The sequence below is a fragment of the Epinephelus moara genome, chromosome 7 (genome assembly GCF_006386435.1).
Source record: "Epinephelus moara isolate mb chromosome 7, YSFRI_EMoa_1.0, whole genome shotgun sequence".
NCBI lineage: Eukaryota > Metazoa > Chordata > Actinopteri > Perciformes > Serranidae > Epinephelus > Epinephelus moara.
Genome location: NC_065512.1, coordinates 12,057,727 through 12,080,137, shown reverse-complemented (window position 1 = coordinate 12,080,137; position 22,411 = coordinate 12,057,727). Strand labels below are relative to the sequence as shown.

Genomic DNA, 22,411 nt, shown 5'->3' with positions numbered 1-22,411 from the left:
TAGCCTGCCGTGTACTGTAAATTAAATGGGTTTTTTTGTTTTTGTTTTTTAAATAAATAGGCTGATTTATCTTTGCTAACGTGTTGGATTCATGTCCATATCCATATTTTCATACCTATTTACATTTTTTTATACTAAATCAAAACTTAAATTAAGGCTTAAATTAAACTATCAAACAATAATTTGGCGACCCCCCTGTAAAAACTCTGAGGACCCCCTAGAGGTCGTGGACCTCCTGCTGAAGACCCAGGGTCTAGTGTGTAGGATAAAGAGGATTAAGGATTAAAATTTCACTTTTTTTATCAGAAAAACATCTTAAATTTGTTTTGCGTCCCAGGATGTCAACTGTTTCACATAAATACACATAAATCTAAAAATACAAAAAAACAAATCATACTACAAACGCTACATATCACATCAGACATTACTAAAAGTAGATGCATTGCAACAAATTAATCAGTCCTATTACATTCAGTTTTTGTCGCAGGTACACTGACGCTACTTAGAAGCCACACTCAGATGTAAACGGTTGCCAAAGAGTTCCTCAACCTGTTCAGTCGAGCCTGTGGGACTCTAAATGTAGAGGTGAGGCTGCAGAACTTAAACTGTGTGCCAAGCATGTAGGAGCACTACGGTGGCTGATGCAAAAACACGCATGGCCCTATCTGGAGCCAGCATTTGGTTTGTCCATTCTGGGCTACTGTAGAAATAACATGGCAAACCCCTTGGTAGAGGACCCACTCCATATGTAGATATAAACATCTCATTGTAAGGTAATGAAAACACAATTTATTTTCAAGTGATTATAAACTAGTGAAAACATAGTTATGAATGTGTGTACTAATTCTGCCAGTATATGTCCCTTATTCCTACACACTGGACATTTAATTGTTGACATCTTGAATAAGTCTGGTAATAATTGTTCCTTTGTATATAGATGTACAGAATCATGTTTTTGTCTGATTGAATCAGCCTCCTTGTACTGAAGCTGTTTGTTCTGAGAATTCATGATGACGGCTGTTACATTACACTGACCATTGAAGGCATCACTAGACATGCATAAAACCAGACAAATAAACATTTCATTCTCAGCCATGTACCACATCCACCTCGACTTGCTCGCAGCCCTTTGTTAGGGTCTCAAACTGTGGAGAAAGGGTGGCTCTTCACTTGCTGTTTGAATTTAATCAAAAATAGCCCATTTAGCCAGAAGTCATTTTCTTTTTAAAAGGCAAACGTTATTTAATCTTTCAGCTGTTCATTGTCCCATCATAAATAGTCCTCTTTCAGTGTGTTCGGCAGGGCTGAAACGAGCCTGCTAATTGCCTCCCATTTCTTCTGACATGTGGTGGTTTAGTGGGTAGAAAACACAGCAGGGAGAAGGAAACAGGAGGCTGAGAAAATGAGAGCTAATTATTTTCCCCTGCCTGGTGTCAGGTTCCGTGTCAGCCTTGTTTTTACAAACTGGAAGGTTTTTTGCACTAAATAAAACAAACCCGCACTGCATTTTTTTTCTTCGCCCCTCTTTGCTGGCGATGTCATGGAAGCAGCTGCACTTCTCAAAGACAAAATGAGGGCCTGCGATTGTGCGGCCACCATCTGACAGCCACTGAGGGTCCCCTACTAATGAGGATATCACCGTGCAGCCAAGTGAAAGGTGCTGAATTATGTATGAGTTGTCATTAGACGCACTCGGGTCCTAGGCATCATTACCAGACATTGTTTCTGCTGGAGTGATTAGACTAGCATGGACCTGGGAGCCCCGGTGCGACCGTCCAGTGCCGACACCAGGCCAGCGCGGGGCCACTGGTGTGTTTCTGAGCCAGAGGCTTGCTGAAGCTTCCCCTTTGAGCCGTTTCCAGCCCCTGGGGACGATGCAGGAGAGGGCGAAGGCTCCTCAGACGAGTGTGTTAGTGCCACTCCTCTGATGTCTTTCTCTGTGATCACTACACAATGGATTGGCCTGTGCCATGAACCCAGTGTGGTTAAGCGGTGACCTGTGGCTTCGTGGCCGGCTTTTGGGGATTGGCAGAATCATTACTGCTTCGTCAGCATTCAGTATGCAGGAGAAGAGGGCTGGGGAATTGAGATTTGTGCCTCCTAGTGAGGATTTGATGTGTGCCGCATGCAGCAACTCATGAGGAAAAACCTTCACCCTTATCACCTAAAATCGACTGAAGAAACTAATCCTGGATCCTACTGAGAATAATAACATCAAATGTTTGATGAGAATATACAATGTCTGCATAAAAGTCTTTGCTTTTACTGTTGTTATTTGTTTATATCTCTCTGTTATAGTAATTTTATCAATGTGACAATTCCCTCTGCAGCGTAGAGACATCAGTGTAGCTCTGGCTTCCACTCAGATTAGTTCCCTAAATAAGGTGCATTCGATATAATTTCTCATTTTTAGTCCCCTTGCAATTTATTTATAATATTTTTGTGTTATAATTTCTGTCCTCCCCCACAATGTGAGGCTTTGTGGCCAGTAACTCACCACTACCATCAAACCACCTCTAGGTTGTGCTGTTGGTTTATATACACGAGTAACCAAGTTCTCCACACAGAATACTGCAATTACAAACTTTTCCCTACAATCAAGTGTTTCTGAGTGCACCAGACCAGACGAACACTATCTCACCATTTTTCTGTCTTTCAAGGACTGCAAATGGAAAATGTACATGGAACTTGACGGAGATGACGTCGCAGTAACTTACATCAAAGATGTCATCTTTAACGCCAACAGAAAGGATGTGGAAACCCTGCGGATGACTAAGGTGTCGTCAGAAACACACACAAGCACTCATGTTTTAATCAGTGCTAAATATTGTCTTTGTTGCTGACTTAACTGGCTGCATTTTACCTGTAGGATTGTAGTGTTGTGGTTGCTGTAGTCAGATTTATTGCCTAATAAATTAATGTCATTGCAATGCAGCCACCATTTGTGATGGACAAGTGGATCGTTGGGATACAGCCGAACCAGAAGGTGGACTACACAGTCAATTATGAGGTGAGTCATTTCAGAGGCACCTCACAAAACAAAGCAAATAAATCAACCATTTGAAATTTGAAATTAAAACATTCATCAATCACAAAAAACCTGCGCAACAAGTATACATATTTTTGACACTTATAATTTTCCTTTTCTTTTGACTTCACACTTCAGAATGATGTCAAGTCACCAAAGTCTACCAGATACAGCTGTCTAGTGACGTGGAGTCACAGTGGTGGACAAGATGAGATAAAGAACGTGGAGCTGGTCATCGAAACAACACCATCTTACATTGACTGGCACCCCATGGACAAGGCTTACTCTGGTAATTGTTTTATTCATAGTGAGTGTCAAAGCAGCAGTTTTCATTGTTGGACAAATAAAGATTGTTTTTCCTTATCCGCTGCGAGGGTCATAAGGACAGAGGGATGTCGTATGCTGTAAAGCCCTGTGAGGCAAATTGTGATTTGTGATATTGGGCTTTATAAATAAAAATGATTGATTGATTGATTGATTGTTGCTGTTGAATTTCCTCAATTTAATATATCACAATATGTATTTAACAGTATTAAACACAGATGTTCTCCTGTTTTATTTGATGCATGTCCTTCTTTTTTAGACATTGATCCCACATGGATGTACAACGTAAGGCAGAGGCAGGTGATGACCCAGAAATCCCTGCAGACGACTGCACCTCTGACTTCCTTCACTAGCTCTGACGCCCGCACTCTGCCTCAGTTCCTGTCTGCACACGAGAGCCAGGAGTCTTCTTATGCTGCAGCTGTGCGTCGCTCTCCAAACCGTGTCCATGGATCTCCTTGGATTGACTCACGCAGCTCCTCGCCAATCGCCAGCCTGTCGGCCAAACTCTCCCCGCTCCATCTTGGGTCAAAGGGTAGCAGCCCTTCCAGCACTACGTCAGAGAGCGCCTCAGAGAGGGAACGAGATCGCCCACTCAGCGCCGGAGCAGTGCATGACCAACGCAGAAACCGCTACTTTGGCAACACATTAACTGTGGGAGCGGGGCAGGGTAGGGGGCACGCATGGACCAATACTAGAGGTAACTATATTAATAATAAAACTAGCAAAACCTCACGACAGCCAGGGAGGCCACGGTCCAACAGTTACAGTGTCACACCACAGAACCGCCCCTCCATGATACCAGGTATATTGTCTGTGACAGAAAACCCCAGCGAGGAAAAAGAGGGGGGCAAAACCAGCGACGGAGGGTGGATCAAAGTGGAGCGACAGAAAAGATTACCACGTCAGGACAATAAACAAGTCAGAGGTCGGCCGAGGAGAGGGGGCAGGGGAGGGCGAGGCGGCGTTGGAAGAAGCTAATATGGGCCACACATGAACTGACGGCTTCTTAACATGTCGCGCTGAATAGGTTTTACATTTGAATTATGTCTGCTTACATGCTGAAAGATGAATTGATTGTTGTAAGAGAATCACACTGATGCCTTCGATGTATATATGTATGAACATAAGGTTTTATTTTTTAAAAACTGGCTCCTGTCAGGTTAATATAAATGATTTATAATTATTATAAAAATGGACAATTCAGCCCCTGTTCATCACTTTCTTCCTTCTTTTAAATAGCAGATTACAATTTATTTATCAGCATGATTTTTCTCAAGTGAACTAATAAACAGTTATAAACACCCTTATCCATGATATATTTATTTCTTCAAATCCATACACTCTGAGTTGCCTTTTAAGTCTGTCTCTATCTATGGAGTATTTTTAGATAGATAGATAGATAGATAGATAGATAGATAGCCAAACACAACAGTTTGACACAGAGAACATAATTCTGTTCCTATTGTTTGACAGTGGTCATATTAAATAATAGGCCTTTACTGATCCACAGTGGGGAAATTCAGTATTTGCAGCAGCACGAGAACAGGAACAAGTGCGGATAAATACAGAGAGTAAGAAATAAATAATAAAACTATGAGAATAGAAGTAAAAAATGAAACTATACAAGAGTAATTAAAGTAATTAAATGTGACGGTGGTGGGATGTGATTAGTAGCAGCAAAATCAGCAAGGTAAGGCATATATAAACAGCATACACCAGAGTGATGATGTGATTAAGGACACTTAGTGTTTTAATTAATATAATAGACATACTATAGTATAATGTAGCCTAGAAAAACAGCATATTAACACAGCACAATATATTAGGAGATATAGGATATAGTGTAAGGACATGTACATTTTAAAAACCCAGAAGTGCAAAGTTCCATAGCTCTGGTGGTGTGCCCCACCCCTGCCTTCTTCTTTATGCTTCATACCCACTTCCTGTTTGTCTCATCCTGTTTTTGTCTTTCTCATTTTTGTTGCCAGCCGTTTGTGCCACCTTTTATCATCAGCCCCTTTTATTCAGCTTTATTATAATAAATCCTCACATCTACCTGTTTCCTTTGCCAATAAATCTCCCTCCTTGTATTTCTTTATGACCTGTAACCCACATAAAGTTTGACTGAAACATTCATATTTTATTAAGTCTGGACAAAGTTTGATATATTTCATTAATGCGGTCTGCTGTAATGTGAAAGTTGACTGCTGAATTTAAGTCTGGAAACTAAATAGCTCTTTAAAACGTGACCTATTTCATAGCTGCAGAGTTGCTCAACATTTTACCCGCCTTGCATGCAAATTCTCAAATAAAAAATTCGCGCCAAAGCAAAGAACATGGAAGCTCTCATTCCCAACACGCGTCAAAAATTATAAGTTTGTAGAATTTGATTACTTACAAGACGACTGAACACATTTCAAAATCATACTAACGAATTTTGGTTATGAATTTGGCCCTTTTTGTTTTCAAAAAGTTTATAAGTTTGTTAAACTGCGTGACTACATTCTACACATCTTCCAGGACCTTCCGGTGGCGCGGGAAATGAACAGAGTGTGAACAGGCTGCAGCGGCGGGACTCGCATTGTTCACTGCAGAGCTGCAGCGCTGAGAGTTTGTGTTACTCTGTGTGTGTGCAACTATTATCACAAGAAAAATGCCCTCCACCCGCTCCAAGGTAAGAAAACATTTTCTTAACTTGCACCACCGTCACAAATACTGTTCAGTGTTATCATATGATCCTGTCAGGACCACGTTATTACAATTAGGTCACCATTTAAACCCCACATTTCCTCCAAGGGTTAACACTAGTTATTTAATGTTTAAAGTTTAACTTTACTGTCTCCAAACATGGTCAAATTAAGGGTTTTAAGTTATAAAATTTGGTGAGATAAGCTATTTAGTTAAATAATGTTACACCACCCTCCTTTAGTCACTTTAAGGAATGTGCAAAAGTTAAAAACTGTAATGTTAGTTTTAAGTTGCAATGACTGAAATCCATGTTTGTTAAACTGAAATATGCATGAACCATTTTAAAGTTTCTTAAGTTACATTGTTTTTGGTTAAGTGTGCCAACAGGGATGTGTCACATAAAGATCTGAAGCTTTTGTCTTAGTCAGTTAATTTCTAATGCAAGTCCATTGATAAAAATAATCAATAATAACACTTTAACTGATTATTTAAGTTATTGTTTATGTAAAAATGAATTTAGCTTTTTCAACATCATTTTTTGCTGGTTTAAAATATTATAATAGCCATGTTAAACTATACTCTTGTTGGGTTTTGAACAAAACAACCAATGGAAACATGTTTATTTAGGTTTTCTGGCTCTTTACACACCAAATGATTATTGAGAAACTAATTCATAACGAAAGTAATCCTTATTTGTACCCCCATCGTAACCCATTCGAAGCATGGTCACATAAAGAAATCAGACTATTAACTTTTTAAATATTGATTCAGAAGTTGGTGCCTGTATTTGTAACACAGCCTCGGGTGTTTGCACAGTTCAAAGGTCAATGATATCATTCTCTAAGGCTGGTATACTCAGGTGATGAGCCAACAATGAAGTGTGATAAACTTTACAGACACAGACACTCTCCTGTGCACTTTACAGCTGGTTATAAAAAGACTTGTGTCTTCTAAACGTACCTGTTCTCATTCACAGACACTGGCAGCCCAGCTTCCGTCCACCAGGATGAGTCTGAGGAGCTTCCGCAGCGTCCCTCTGGTCCCGATGGAGTCGTCCTCTTCATCCTCTGACGACAGCTGTGATAGCTTTGGCTCTGATGGAGGCTTTGCGAATACGGTAATGACTGAAATCTCTAAAAGTCCTCCTATTCCTATCAAATGGTGTTGAATGTGTGGGCGTCTTTGCAACTCCGTCTGATTGTGTCTGTGTTTCAGAGGAGCGGCTTAAGACAGACGAGGAGGACGCTGGAGAAGCGGAAGGTGTTTCTGGCGTCATCGGAGGATGATACATGCAGTGGGTTTGAGGAGAGCGTCATTAACCGTCAGATGAAAGCAATGGTGAGTTTTTAGGAGAAATACAGTTGCAACATATTTCAGAATTATATCAGGTGCTAGAGAAGTTATCTCTAATCATTAACTGTATTTCTGTTTCAGAAAGTGAACTCTGACTCTCCAAAACGTGGCCGCAAGTCTGCCGTCCTGAAAGTTGCCATGACGTTCCCCACCAAGAAGACGGGCAAGAAGAGGCCTGCATCCGAACCACTCCCTCAAACTAAAGTGAAGGGCTCTGACTCTGACGAAGAGGAGGAGGAGAACTTCATGAGCAAGAGAGCCTTGAACATTAAGGAGAACAAAGAAATGGTACTTTTATCTCACATAATTACTCACAACATTTGGTGCTAAGAGCTGAACTTTGACCAGAACAGCCTCCATTTTTATTGTGTCCTATCATCTCATTCATTCATGACTTATTCTTTCAGCTTGCAAAGCTCATGGCAGAGCTGAACAAAGTGCCTGGACTCTTCCCGAGACGGATGGCGATGTCCACATCCACTACGGTAATTATCTGAATCTGTCGTAGCACGTGTCGCTGCACCAGTAGGGCTGCTACTAACATCTATTTTCATTATCAACTAATCTGCCAATCATTTTCACGATGGATTGTTTTGTTTTAAACGTCAAAATGTGTGAAAAATGTTCATTGCAGTTTCCCAGATCTCAAAATGACATCTTCAAATTGCTTCTTTTGTTCAACAACAGTCCAAAACTCAAAGACTATCATACTTTTAATACACAGAAACAAAGAAACAACAAAGAAAAGCAGCACATTGTTACATTTAAGAAGCTTGAACCAGCAAATGTTTGTCATTTTGGCTCGAAAACTCAATAAAACGATTAATCAATTATGAAGATAGTTGGCGATTAACTTGACTTATCGTTGCAGCTCTATTATCAGTGCTCTGTATTAAAACTGTTTGCATTTCTTCAGCCTCGACAGCCACCTCGGCGCTCCATGGGAACTCCAGGATCTCTTAGAAGAAACCCGGAGCGTTTGTCTCGCCCCCACACGCGCTCCCGCACACTGGTGGACGGACCCCCCAGCCCACCTCCAGAGGAGGAGCCCGAGGACAAGTTCAGCCTGGTTCGCAAAAGCCGCTACTATGAGGAGGACGATGAGCCAGTAAGTGATATCACAAGCAGTCTGCGTGTTCCTATTTTACTTTGCATTATATTCTCTTGATGTACAGTTCAGGCATTAACTGCATTTACTTCCTGCGCAGCCCCGTCGCCGTACCTTCAGTGGCATGAAGGCCATCGCTCACATAGTGCGGCCTGTGGAGGAGATCACAGAGATAGAGCTGGACCGCATCTGCACCAACGTGCGGGAGAAAGTCTACAACAGCTCCACTGTAGGTGCCACATTCACTATGAGAACATTTGAGCATTTCCTTATTCCTCTTCGCCTGAGCATAACCATTGTTCTTTTATTTTCAGGGATCCACTTGCCACCAGTGCCGCCAGAAAACAATCGACACCAAAACCAACTGCCGCAATCCAGAGTGTGTCGGGGTGAGGGGCCAGTTCTGCGGCCCCTGTCTCCGTAACCGCTACGGAGAGGAGGTCCGAGACGCTCTGCTGAATCCGGTGGGCACCTAAACGTACAGGATTGTATTCACATTTCATCCCATCTGTGTGTCCCCGACTAACCTGTTAATCATCTTTCCTTGTAGGAGTGGCAGTGCCCGCCGTGCAGAGGGATCTGCAACTGCAGCTTCTGTCGTGCCCGAGAAGGTCGCTGTGCTACGGGAGTGTTGGTGTACCTGGCTAAATATCATGGATATGATAATGTGCACGCCTACCTGAAAAGGTGACAGGAGCATTTCCAAATTAAGTGTTTTGTTGTTTTTCTTTTGAGACTTAAACGTCTGTTTATGACACTGAGCTTCTCTTATTTTCACCACAGCTTGAAAAAGGAGCTCGAACAGAGCAGCGACTGAATAGTGGAGGAGGGAGCTGATCCTGGACCTAACTGATGTTCTCTGTGACCGTTTCTACATTCGCACAATCCTTGTTCATGGCGTTTGAAGCATTTTAACACAATGCTTATTGTTGTTCACTTGTGAAATTTCACTTTTTGAGCGTTGACTGACTTCTCCAGCCTAAAGCTTGTTCTGCTTTTGCTCCCAAACAGAATTTCCCTGCACATTGTAAAGAGCTGAGCCATTTTATTAGACTGGTTGATCATAAGCTAAGGTGGACCAAAAAATATTTTAGGAAAATGTCACAATGTTAAGGTATACGATGCAGGATTGTCGGTTACTGTTTGTAAACCCGTGTCACTTTCGTCTGGCGTTTCACCTCACTATAGTGGTGTCTTTTCTGCGCTTTGTCTCTGGGATGCCTGCTGCTTATGATCTGGCACCTGGTCCCTACCTTTTTATAAACGTCCCGAACACAGGAAATAGAGGAGAAGGCAAAGTCTCTGCAGAAAAACACACCGCCACATGCTTTCAGGGGGTCATAAGTGATGATTGAGACTGCTCAGTACGTCTATATCCTGCATAGTATATCTGTAAATTGTTGACATTAATCTGGGATCTTAAATGTTTTAAGACAATAAATGTACATATTTCCATAGCATGTAAAAAACCCCATTTTATATAGGCTTGTTTAGATGATGTACTGTATTTTACATTGTTTTAAATGTATTGTTCTTACACCGCCCACTTGGACATGAATTGGCCTTCACTGAATTGTGTGCCTTTTTTTTTCTAGTTGCAAATTTATGCTTGTGTTTTTACAAGTTGTGTTGCCTTTTTTAAAATCTGCTTAAAGTGTTGTAAGAAAAAAAAAATGTTTGCGTTTGTCGGGATGTCCTGCAGAAATGGCCCGATGATCTGCATGCTGCTGAGGTGGCGCAGGTGGAAAGGGCACAGACTCTGGGGTCCACTGCCTCTCACTTCCAAACTGAGAGGGAACTGTGTGATATACTACAGCGCCTGGTTAAATATCCTTCATTAGATAACTGTCACTAATGGTGTGGAAACAATTAGCACACTCTAATGGGAATCTCATACCTGTAAATCATTTTATCCTGTTAAAGCACATTCTCGCTCTGCTCCAGTCTCTTTGGCTCATTTTCTGCCTTACACTGTTAAGTAGGAATGGTTGAAGGTGCCACTGAAGTGGCAATAGAGTTATGGCCTGCATTTTCTGTTCAGAAGTGCGATACTCTACGCGAAATGACATGGAATTAACCTTTGTGTCGCTCATCTTTGAAATGTACTTCATTCGACCTGCACCAGGACACACTCTGATTATATGATACTGTTTCAAAATAATCAACGGTTGAGATTTCTTTTTCAGTGTAATGGCAGGTGGAGGTTATCTCACTGCTGCTTGTGTTTATCACACACTTCACTCTTAACAGGGAGAGTGATGCCGTACTGTTGATTGGGATAACTGTTATGGTGACGCTTTGCTTTGTGCTCATCGGGTTAACTGTACATTTTCATTAAAGCGTTAATCACTGCAGAATCGTGTTATCAGTTTTCTTTGACTTGACCATCACTCTATCCAGAACACTGGCAGCTGTAATTACTGTTATTGAAACATGGGGGAGAAATCCTGAACGCTGGTGGGGACTGAAGCTCTTAAGGAGCTTGAAGGCTGAAGTTTATTAATGTTTCCACCACTATTAGTCAGTATTAATGGTAAGTCTGCGTTCTTTAAGGGCGTAAAACATGTTAACAGAGTATAAAGTTAACACTGTTCTTGTCTGGGGCTGTCACTGAACTGCATGTATGAGCATTTTAACAGGTCAAATCACAGTTAACAACAGCATTGAGCTGCATTTACAGTAAATAAAATACAAATAACATGATTAATTGGCAATTTAAAGTGTAAGAAAACATCTAGTATTTAAAAATGTGACTGCAAGTAGTTAATAGTATAGTTGAGAAAATATTAAAAACGGCCCAATACAATTTTCCAGAGGCCATTTTTATTTTATGTTTTTGCTATTAATTTTGTTTTTGCTTGATTTATGTTGAGAAGTTCTTATGTTTGCTTGTTTACCTTTGTATTTGCTTATAATGCTTATTAAGGTAAGATTATATAAGCCTCCCGTACAACTTTATTCTTTTTTATTGCTTTTTTATTAAGACCCGAAACAATCATCAAAATGGTTCATTATTATTTTTCTGTCAATCTGATTTTTTTAGCATTAAAATCAAGGATGGTCAATAAACTATCACCCAGATTTTACCACCTGTGCTGCACAGTATTTAGAAGACACAATCATATATGTCATTGCGGCAGGAAAATTTAATTTGTATTTAATGTTCTTGTGGTTTTGGTTTCACAGCGGCTCTGAGAGGATTTACTCTGTTTTTACACTAATAAGTAAAAGTACTGTCTGTTTGTGGTTTAGGGGTCATGGTGACTATCCTCACGGTGTGGCTACAGAGACAGAACACGTCTGCCATAGGGAGGATAATCTATAGAGTCGTGGACAAAGGGAAAGGGAACTTCACATCATCACCATGACTCACCATCCAGTGTTTTAAGCGGTGTTCCTTACTCCACTGGTCCTCCAGGTCGAGTCTGCATACTGTGGTGACTTGAGATTTTCACACACAAAACATCAGATAGCCTCATAATAACTTTATTATAACACATTCTCATGTGGGGAACGTCAATTCAGATATTTTTTTAAAGTCAGATTCAAATCAGACTTAATGTTGGCCGATGCTATGTGTCATCTATGATGCTGCATAACCACAAAAACCTTTAATATTAATGTTTTGAGCAGATCGATCAATGGTAAAATGGCACTATAGTGAATGCAGACACAAACACACACACACACACACACACACACACATACACACACACTCACTCAAAATTTACTTTGCCCATCATGTTTGTCCCACTTGAAAGTCCAGCACACACCAAGAGTCATGCATTTTACAGCAAGTACTTTAGTTAAGTTAGAAGCGTTTTTGTCATATGTACAGCCGTCACAGTTAAAGGTTAGCTAGCTACTTAGGCCCAATTTGAGCCTATCATGTAATATTATTGCATTAAAGCAACTACAAGGAACTTTTATTTTGTGTTGATGTTGTGATGCCTGTGGCAAAAGCAGTAGTATTTTCCTAGAGTGAAACCTGCATTTCCCATGAGCGCCACTGCCTTGTGTCATAAAGATCTTCTTGCTAGTGCGTGAATTTGTTTCAGAAGCAAGTGTTGTTCTTTGGGGAATTCTTTTGTCTTACTCATTACTGATTCTGCCCCAGTTTCAGCCATAGCCCCATAATGAAACATCAATAATAGTTTTCTCCAAACTGCTTCCTTTTAACTGGCTAACGTAGCCTATTACTCAGTAAAACTGTGCCTGGGAAAATTTAAATATTGGCTCTTCTTGTCTGCGTGCCATAAATCATTTGGTCTGATTTTGTGGAGAATCAGACCAGAGACCAAGCAATAAGAAAAACTATAAAAAAAAAAAAAAAAGAAAAGAAAAAAAAATTGTACTTATTTCCTTGCAGGGAGTTTGGTGACAAGATCAATAACACTGTCATGCTGGTACTGTATAAATGTAGCTGGAGTCAGCAGTCAGTTAGCTTAGCATAAATACTGGAAACTGTGAATGTAGTTATAACAGCTGGTCAGCTATCCTGGATCTGTCCAAAGCTAATGAAATGCACCTCATGCAGTGACTTCCTGGAGCCTGCTGTGGTTGCCTCGCAACCTGTGCAAGGCCAAGACATGTAGACCACATCACAATGTTTATTCACAGAAAAATCCTGCGTCACGTACATAAAATCAGATGCTGCTTCAATTGGTTGGTTTTTAACCATCTAAAAGAAGGCCCTCCTAAAAAAAAAAAAAAATCAGTATCAGTTTAAGTGTATACTACATTTAGAACATTTTCACTGCTTTACCTTGCTGTCAGACAGCCTTGTCCGACAGGGAACTGAAGGCGTTAGCACAAAGCTGTCAGACCCAGCTGACAAAAACAATGATTTTACCTAGCATAACACTGAGTTGCTGGTCTAGCGCTGCCTCGATTGGTTCATGCATGAGGTAAAGCAGAGCAAATGTTCAAATATAGCGTACATTTACACTGATATAGATTTTTTTTAAGTCTCCCAGATATGTTTTGCTGTGGCCCTGTTCACAGCAGTACATTGCTTGGCTTCTGTGCCGGTAGATTTGGTTTATCAAAGATAATAGCAAAGCCACAAAGTACATAAAATAAACACAGCAAAAAGTTTGGAGAGGTCGGACCACTGTGTTTAACTATGTATCTTCAAATGTTACAGTTACGGTTACAAGTTGACTGATTTTACACATCTGCGCAACTGAAATCAGTTGCCAGTTGTCTACCTAGAAGTGACTGTTGTTGTTAGCGTGACGTCGTGGTGATATAGTCTATTCTGGCACATAACCTGTCATAAAACTCTGAATTGTTTTTTGTTTTACATTTCACCTTTTTTATGTATCAAACAGATGGAATATAACGTGTTAATGACTTTTAGAGGGGGCTGTATATGGATTTCGTTACCTTCACAGAGACCATGCTAGCTGTTTCCAGTCTATGCTAAGCTAAGCTAACGAGAGTGGTGTCAATCTTCTTGTCTGCCTCATGACAAGGAAGGGAATAGGTGTAGGCCTATTTCCCAAAATGTCAAACTGTCCCTTTAAGGTTCGACCTAGTCATTGACTAATCACTTGATTATAGTCGAATCAAGAAATTGAGCACGTTTAACATTTATGTAGTCACACTTTGAAGTGACTTTGTGTGAGTAAGTGACAAAGTAACGTGACTAAACAGCTCACAAGATCAAATAATTGCCAATTTACATATTGCTGATAAGTCGTCTTCTATCATCACTGCATATTTCTAATTAAGTCTGCAAATCTTGTGTTTATTAATTATACTGTTGACACTACAATGAAACAAAACAATATATTAAAATTCAATTGACACAGCAATGAACATTTAAAAAAATATCTGGTCATATTTTATCAGGCACACAAAAAGATAGATACAGCTGTTTTATTTGAACTGTCCATTTCCCTTTAGATATAAATATATGAGTAGAGCATTATATCTGAATACCTCTTTTATAATAAAATTAATGCAAACACTAATTATGGTAAATGGTTAAAAAATGTTATGCAGTTGAACTGACACAAAAACACAGGCTTCACATGTAAATACAGGATTTATTGCAGGGTTTCTGTGTCGCACTGCATTAAAAAAATGGTATACAATTAAAATCATCATCATGTGAACACTTTGTGAGGTAAGAGTACAACTTCTGATAAACAACTCCTCTTTTTCCCCTCCAAAAGGAACATTTCAAAAACTATTATTAGTATAATAAAGATGCACTTGAAAATACTAGTCCTGTATTAAATACCAATGATCATCCACTTTGGGGTGATGAATATTTAGGGAAGTAATTGTTTACAACGCTCAAGCATTGAGCTGATCTGGTAATCAGGCTATGAAATACAATATTTATTCATTAGAGCAGATTTAATGAGGCCTTGCGGCGCTAATTATGAAAACCAGTGTAGCAGTAAATGAGTAGCGCACGGTGGCGGGCTGCGGGGTACCTGTAAGGAGGGACTGGGGGTTGAAGTGCCCTGAGTGCCATGGCACACTGAGCAGCAACACACAGCCCTGACTGTGGCCGTCCAGCCCACAGCCATACATCACCGGACCTGCAGACAGGTCGCAGATGGGCCCCACATCCCAGCATGCCCTGCTCTCCCACATCCAAGTATTAAGCCTGGATTTCCCCGAAGCATCTTAATGTCCAGATTATCTGTTTTATCGCACGACAACAGAGTAATCTCAGTACAGTGGTGCTTCAGGTGGACGTGCTCAGCGCAGCAAGGCTTTTAAATATTGTGTCACTGATCTACTGCCAGCCATAAAGCTGGAACAGGTTGAGCGCTTTTTTTTCTGCAGTTTCTATTTGTATGCAGGTCTGAAGATATGTGGTAGGATTTCACAGCATAATATGGGTTTTGATTGACTGATATTTTCATTATGGCTGCAGGGTAGCGTGAAGACTGTTAATTTGCTTGGGAGTCCTGCAGGTCTACGGTGATTGTAGTAGAGCCAGAAGAAAAGCTGAATAAATGAAACTCACAGGGCACAATCACAATCTGTGGGTCAAAATCAACTGATTAATTATAATTTAGAATCAATCTGTCAGGCCTCTGTAATAAACACCCTTTCAGGCTTAATAACCAGCTTTACATGGTACAAACGTAACATGGTACACCATGTAAAGCTAAGGTATTATTACAGGGAACACATACAGGATAATTGGATAAATACTTTTCTGATAATAAAATGAGGAGTTTTATCGACTGTTTGTGCTTTTTGTGACGCAGAGCGAGACTTTCCACACAAGAATCTGCCTCTGACCTCCACATCCTGGAAAGTGTAGTGAGGAGAGTGCTGTTAAATGCACAGTGAGTGACTCTGGGTGGCAGGAGGCTTATGACATGTTCCTTTCCTCCTGTTCCAGCCTGCAAAGTGATGGAAACAGCAGTTTGGTCCAGGTGTCAGGGACATTATCAAAGAAAAGGGCTGCCTGCAGTTGCTCCATCTCACAGGAAATTGCCAACTCACCCTAACAAAGAAAGGCATAAGTGCACTTGCTGCTGCCTTCAAGGGGAGCGTGATAAGATGACATTATAAATACAGAATTGTTCATGGAGGTGGAGGGGTAGGCACATCAGGCAGCTGAACTTGACAATTGTGTTTTTCATGTGCGACACGCAAAGTCTGTATGGGTTTATCTAAAACAAAATCAGCTTCTCATCCATTTGGGATTCGCACTTTTCGTAAATATGTTAAGCTGTAATTGCGGATGTTTGTATTTGAAAGAAGTCGCAGCTTCATGTAGTTTACAACTTCAGCTCCAGGAGGAGTGAGACAACCGGCAGGGGGAAAAAACGGATAATACAGAGTGTATGAAAATTATGCAAATAATCTCATGCGCACTTTACATACAGTGTGTGTGCAGTGTATAGCAGGGATGTTCCTAACGACTAATTTAGACCAGTCGACTAATCTAAAAGTATGAAAACACTCAGAAAACAGCCAAAATCAAGCACAATTTAACCTATAAGGTTAAACTTTGTCCAAAAAAAGCATCAAATATATATACATGTTTTATAAGAGGCATTTGAAATCACATATTTCATGACCAAATTGAATTTTAAATTACGCTGAAATGTGTGGCATTATCAACACTGCACATTATCCTACAAAACATTACAACAAAACTAATAAATAACATTTCTTGAAAACAATATTCTTCAGAAATTGTTTTTAGGACCTCTTTATTACAACAGCATTTTCAATGGGTGCACACAAAATAATCACATAAAACCAACTTGTATTTCAGGTGCTGATTAGCGAGAGTAGCAACTTTTAATCGACTAGTCGACCAGTTGTGCACATCCCTATGAGTTTTTAGTTGATGCACCTTAAAATAATGTGACAGTTATCCACTTTGTTAGCATGCATTTTGCAGTAACCGAGGCCATAATGTCTCAAAAAAAGAGAATACCAGACACCAAAGCTGTTACCAGTTTTCATGTGATTTGCCAAGTTTGTTGTAGATTTCTGATATGCCAGATTCCTTAGGAACATCTGACACCCTCTCAGACTATACCACACCCCTGACTTTTTCAACATCTTGCTAGCATACATATATAGTGAGTAACCGGTGAGCTGTAAATAATAAAAACTGGCTTTCATGTTTCTGCACATTGTGAAAAGCAAACACCACAGTGAGAGTATTTGATATGTAGATTTTAATTGAATATTTCATTGCACACAAAGTTACCATAAACATTGAGGTTTTTAAATCTACATCTCGATGCTGGTGCTAAATAATGTGGACATTTTGTAATGTAACACTGCTGCTTCTTCTCATCGTGTGGTGCTCAGTCTCATGATACATAGTTCTCCTCAGCACCTGAAGGGGGAGCTCTAATACAGGCAACTTGCTGCACTTTATCTTCCTTCAACTTTCAACAAGTCCTCAGGAAGTGGAGGAGAAAGTAGAAGGGCTATCAGAGCTTTACCTCACACATCACATACATTAAATCAAACACAAAGGTACTCTGCAAAGCAGGAAACACTCAAAGAGTCACTTAATGTATGACAGAAATTCACAACACCTTCTGCCTTTAAAGAAGAGGTTGTGACGGTTTTTGCACCTGCAGCACCGGGGCTGAATATTCAGCGATGTGACAGGAGGACGATGACATTGTCTGTGCACAGTGTTGTGAAACTTCACATTAAATTCTCTTAAGGAGTCCAGCAGCACACTTTGACTGTAGGAGGGGGAGGTGGGTGTAATTATGACCAGGGGAACACAGGGCTGTAATCTGTAAATCTATTCTTACCCTAAGTGAGAACTGGTACATTGGATTGATTTTATTGAGATCATACATTATAAATGGGGCATGGAGGAGCTTACAGCCTTGAGATGGTGGTGCTCACGTGCTTCATTAATTTTTACTTCATTAACTCTCTCCTTCAGACCCTTCAACACACAATTCATTGCCGGCCATGAATCCAGGCTACAGGCAAATGGACAAGCCTGGGACGACTTTCAGCGGAGTGGATACACTGAAGTAACGCTGTCAAAACAAATCAGTAACACATGAAATATACATAACCCCGGATCAATCCGTATTCATGTGCGAGGTCACGTCTTTTTCGAACTTGGGTGGCTTTACATAAAAAACATGTTCATAAAGAATAAAAGTATTCATTCCAGTCACAATAAGATGAAGTGCTGTATCAATTTAGCTGTCAGAAAGTCATTACAGCCACAGAAACAAAAAGCATGGAGACAAAAACACTGAGGAGAAAAGAGTTCACTAGAAATCTTATACATACAGTGTTAATTCTGCTATTGACAACAGGGCATTTTAGGACAATTATGAGTGTCACTAACGTTGTTTTCAAAATGCATCAGTGACTGGTTTTAAATCCAGTGTGATAATTACAGATTACACACCCTTGTCCTTACTGTATTCCTGCAGCGTGCTCACTTACTTCTGTGTTTACCACTTTACAAACCAATAGGTGCTGCAGCGGTCGCTTTTTGTTTCGCAGCAAGGAATTTCAAAATTCCCCCGTGGGCCCTTTAGAATGGACCATTTGTTTAATATTATAGCCTTAAACCCAACAATATCAATCAGTCATGAAAGCACCTATGCATGCTGCTCTGCCCTGCGTCACCATTAACTCCAGACAAGTGATGGCCTTCGCTGGTTTGCAAGGCGAGAGGAGGGAGGGGAGGTAAAGAGGGATAAATGGATGGTGTTGGTTTGCTTTTGACTTTCTTTTCTTTCCCTTTTTTTAAGTGATTGACCTATTCAGCAACAATGGGAGTGTGTGTGTGTGTCATTGTGAAAAATCAACAGTGGGTGCAGAACTCTTGAGAAAAGTTGGAGTGAGAGGATTTTTACCGAAGCTGCAGGTGAGAAACAGTCTGTGGCAGTGAGCTACAGCTGGATTGTTTAGTTTTGAATTAAATGTGCATCATTTGAGATTCACCACCTCCAGATATTTTAATACATGTAAAAAATAATCTTGGAATAATGATCTGTGTCTGAACAGGGTTTTTTTTTTCATTGAAAAAAGTTTCAAATCCAAAATCTATAAATATGCAAACATGTTTCATCAGTGGACACAAGATGCCTCCAACTTCATTCATTCCCAGTGTATGTGAACTGTAGGCTTGGACCACAAAAAAATGGTGCAGGAATGAGTCCTAAAACCTGGAAATGAGTTAGCATTTTAGCACTCTCGCTTACCCCTTCTCGAAGTCGATGGGTTTTAGATGCCTCAACTAAAGTCTAGAGATTTTCATGTTTTATTCTACAGGGTTCACACATTTTCATTGGCAGAATTTAAAAAACTTTTCCATGACTTTTCAAGGACCCATGATGAATTTCCACTACCATTCCCAATGTAGGCTATGACACGAACATTGCTCCATCTCAAAACTGTACAATTTCAAAGTGGTAGCTCGGCATTAGGTATTAAAACTTTGGAATTCATGACCCTACATGTTAAATCACACTGTCACAACTTTATTTTTCTCCTATTCAACCTTGTCAGATTCAAACAAAATATCAGTCACATGAAGGGAGAGGCAGGACATGGGGAGAAAATGAAGATACGTAATGTCAACATTGGGACATCTTTTTTTAAATTTATTTTTATTTTTATTTATTTATTTCGAACATGTAAACCATACAGCACTGAAATCAGACAAAAAAGTACATCTTAGAGCTACGCTACATCAACAGCTACAGAAAATAAATTTGCCGTTACGTGGAAGGTTATCCATGGAAGATTCGTTTCAACTTTCAAGGATTTCACTAATGCCATGACATGAAATTTCATAATTTTTCCAGGTTTCCCATGACCGAGGGAACCCTGGTTCTATGACATAAAATACGTCAGTAAATACCCCACATGTGAATTTTGATGGTTTTATGTGTCTTAAAAAGGTGGTTGCTAACAAGTGGCTAAATGAGACTACAGAGTGTCATCATGCCGATCATGCGACCATGGTTTAGTTCGTCAGTAGCCTGATGTTGTCTTGCCGATTGCATTTACACTTTAAAAATCAGAGAAGTGGTTTTCACCTGTGAAGATATGTGTTATATTAGTATCATAAACTTTTGTTAACTACAGAGATTATTCTCTGCTATAATCCAAATGTTTTGGATTGGCCTACAAATAAACTTCAACCCATCAGAACTATTGGCTGCCAAACTAGTAATGCTGTCACAAAATCCTACTGATATGTACATGTCTTAAGCTTAGATTTAAGGACAAACTTTCCTCCTTTGGCAGATGAATGTGAAAATCTGGTGTCAATCTCTGCACAGTGAAGGTCAAACATTCAAATGAAGACACAAAAAGCAACACCTATTCTAAGTAGAAGGAGACTTTGAAGATATTCTAGAAGGAAACTTTAATTTTATTAAAAAATAATAACATGTTGAGGATAAAATAATAACAAATGCCAAATCCGAGGCTTTCTAAATACAGCATTTGTATGTAGCTTGAGTGCATCCATGTCGTTACGTGGAAGCCGTGAAGTTGTTCATGCTTTAAACCTGTTGTCAGCCTCTTCCCTCACTGAGCATGAGAACAACACACATCAGTGAGCAGGCGCTAAGTGCTTTTCCTCTGAGGCAGCATAAACTTCTTAACATTTCAAATCTGTTACGACAGCTGTCCCGGAGAACATTTGTGAGATCTGTTTCACCACACATGTTGAAATGATGATTCCCTCATTACATTTGCCATCAAACAATATCTCCAAAGCTAACAGTTGACAAAATCCAGTTAAAACATTCGGAGGGGGAAAGCTCTTAAAGGAAGAATTAATGGGAGCAAAAGAAAAACAGCTCTTAGACAATTAGCACCAGAGACCACTCTATAATCTTAAGATTATTTTCACCACTTAAAAAGCAGCACACATGGTTTATATTGTGGCGGGGCAGAATGAACAACACTTGAGTGGATTTGATTTGGTCTCCCTAATCTGCATTTCCTTTAACATGCCTTTCTTCTGTTCCAAAATGTCAGCGTTGATCAAATCCAGCTGGAATAAGCTGGTGTGTGTCATTGCAGTCGAAAAATCTTTCACAACATTTTTCCCAAGAGGAAACAATAAAGCTTTTGGTCTGAGGCTGTGTTTCTAGTTGTCGCCTGTGACTCAACGTTTATTTAATTTTCTTTTGTGTTTTTCTGCACAAATCCTCTTGGAATAAAGATGGAATCTCTAATATCATATGCGTAAATGTTGCAAAGATTTAGCCCATATAAGAAACATCAGGGGCGTTAATAACAGTGCAAGCAGTGTGGTTGCAGTGGGGCCTATGAGGTAGGGGGGCCCATAGATAAAGCGGGCCCCCCAACAATACACTGGGTGGAGAACAGGATGCAGATCACCATTTATGGAATACGCCATTTGCCCTATATGAATAATTTATTGTTCTCTATGGTATATTTGTCGTATAGAGATGTGCAATGATGATGTTTGTTGATGTTGTCCAGTGTCAAGTCTCTATTTCATCATGTGACGAGACGAGATGATATACCGCAGCTAGTTTAGGCGCAAAATCTGTCAAGACTGACAAGCTGAGTACATCTGCAAGCTGAGCGAGCAGCCGTTCAAACATAAAAGCGGCAGTAAGAAAGGACAAGAGAGAAAAGAACAGGAGGAGAAAATAGCAAAGCTGTGACTGTGTGTGTGTGCTTCATAACTTGTATAACCATAGTTACTGCACACATTATATTTTTTGGGTTATTTATAAGTCACCACAGTAATTCATGTTGTTACAGAATAGATGCGTATTTTAGCAGGAATAATTCCACATTCTTATTTTGGACTTACAGAATGAAGTTGTATTATCACATACAGTAAATATTTCTTTACCATTAATGGCACTAAAACTAATATTTTATTCAGCAGCATAGGTTTTCATGTGTGCTTTTAAGTTGCTATTTTATGTCCCCTTTGCCTCAAGTGAGAGTCACTGTAGTTCCTACCTGACATTGTTTTGCGGGGCAGGTGTGAGCGTAACGGACTCGAGGTAACACCCTGAACCACTGATATAGTGGATGTCTTAAATGGCTGAGTTTCAAGGATGCTACATCATCAAAGGACTGTTCCAATGTCAAGGAGAAGAGTCCTTCTTTCAGAGAATTTTCAAGGATGCATGTGTGTATCCTCAGCGGATATAAAGTACCCACAATTCTTTGTGCACGAGTTGCTGGAAGTGAAGGTGGGGCCTCTTCAATGAAATCTGCGCGGCGGAGCTCGGCAGGTTTTGGATAAATATGTCATTCCTTTGGATTAATATAATAATATTAATATTTATTATACAAGCATGAAAAAAAAGATTGACAGGAAACTCATAATTTACACTTTCCAATGTGTCCACTGCCAAATAATGAGCTGTTCCCAAATAACGTGATTTAGATAAATCATTGTCGTTGTTTTCGTT

General features: G+C 39.9%; 2 protein-coding genes across 3 annotated transcripts in view; both read left to right on the top strand.

Moving 5' to 3' along the window:
* The window catches only part of map3k20a (mitogen-activated protein kinase kinase kinase 20a), a 31,581-nt gene extending 26,930 nt beyond the window's left edge, over nucleotides 1-4,651 (top strand). For both annotated transcript variants that reach the window (XM_050049288.1, XM_050049287.1), the window contains exons 17-20: nucleotides 2,661-2,777; nucleotides 2,936-3,010; nucleotides 3,167-3,317; nucleotides 3,612-4,651. In XM_050049288.1, the coding sequence (XP_049905245.1) occupies nucleotides 2,661-2,777; nucleotides 2,936-3,010; nucleotides 3,167-3,317; nucleotides 3,612-4,333 (1,065 nt within the window). In that variant the 3' untranslated portion in view covers nucleotides 4,334-4,651. The remainder of the gene's footprint in view (nucleotides 1-2,660; nucleotides 2,778-2,935; nucleotides 3,011-3,166; nucleotides 3,318-3,611) is intronic.
* Nucleotides 4,652-5,891: 1,240 nt separating this feature from the next.
* cdca7a (cell division cycle associated 7a) lies at nucleotides 5,892-10,861 on the top strand. The gene is made up of 10 exons (XM_050049515.1): nucleotides 5,892-6,029; nucleotides 7,020-7,160; nucleotides 7,259-7,381; nucleotides 7,478-7,684; nucleotides 7,804-7,881; nucleotides 8,313-8,504; nucleotides 8,605-8,733; nucleotides 8,819-8,968; nucleotides 9,055-9,191; nucleotides 9,288-10,861. Exons 1-10 carry the CDS (start codon nucleotides 6,009-6,011, stop codon nucleotides 9,319-9,321), a joined length of 1,212 nt encoding a protein of 403 aa, XP_049905472.1. The 5' UTR covers nucleotides 5,892-6,008; the 3' UTR covers nucleotides 9,322-10,861.
* Nucleotides 10,862-22,411: the final 11,550 nt, after the last annotated feature.

Coding starts and splice junctions, on each gene's coding strand:
- cdca7a (XM_050049515.1), top strand. CDS start 6,009: ATGCCCTCCACCCGCTCCAAG. Junction 6,030..7,019: donor TGCCCTCCACCCGCTCCAAG/GTAAGAAAACAT, acceptor TCTCATTCACAG/ACACTGGCAGCCCAGCTTCC. Junction 7,685..7,803: donor TTAAGGAGAACAAAGAAATG/GTACTTTTATCT, acceptor TTATTCTTTCAG/CTTGCAAAGCTCATGGCAGA.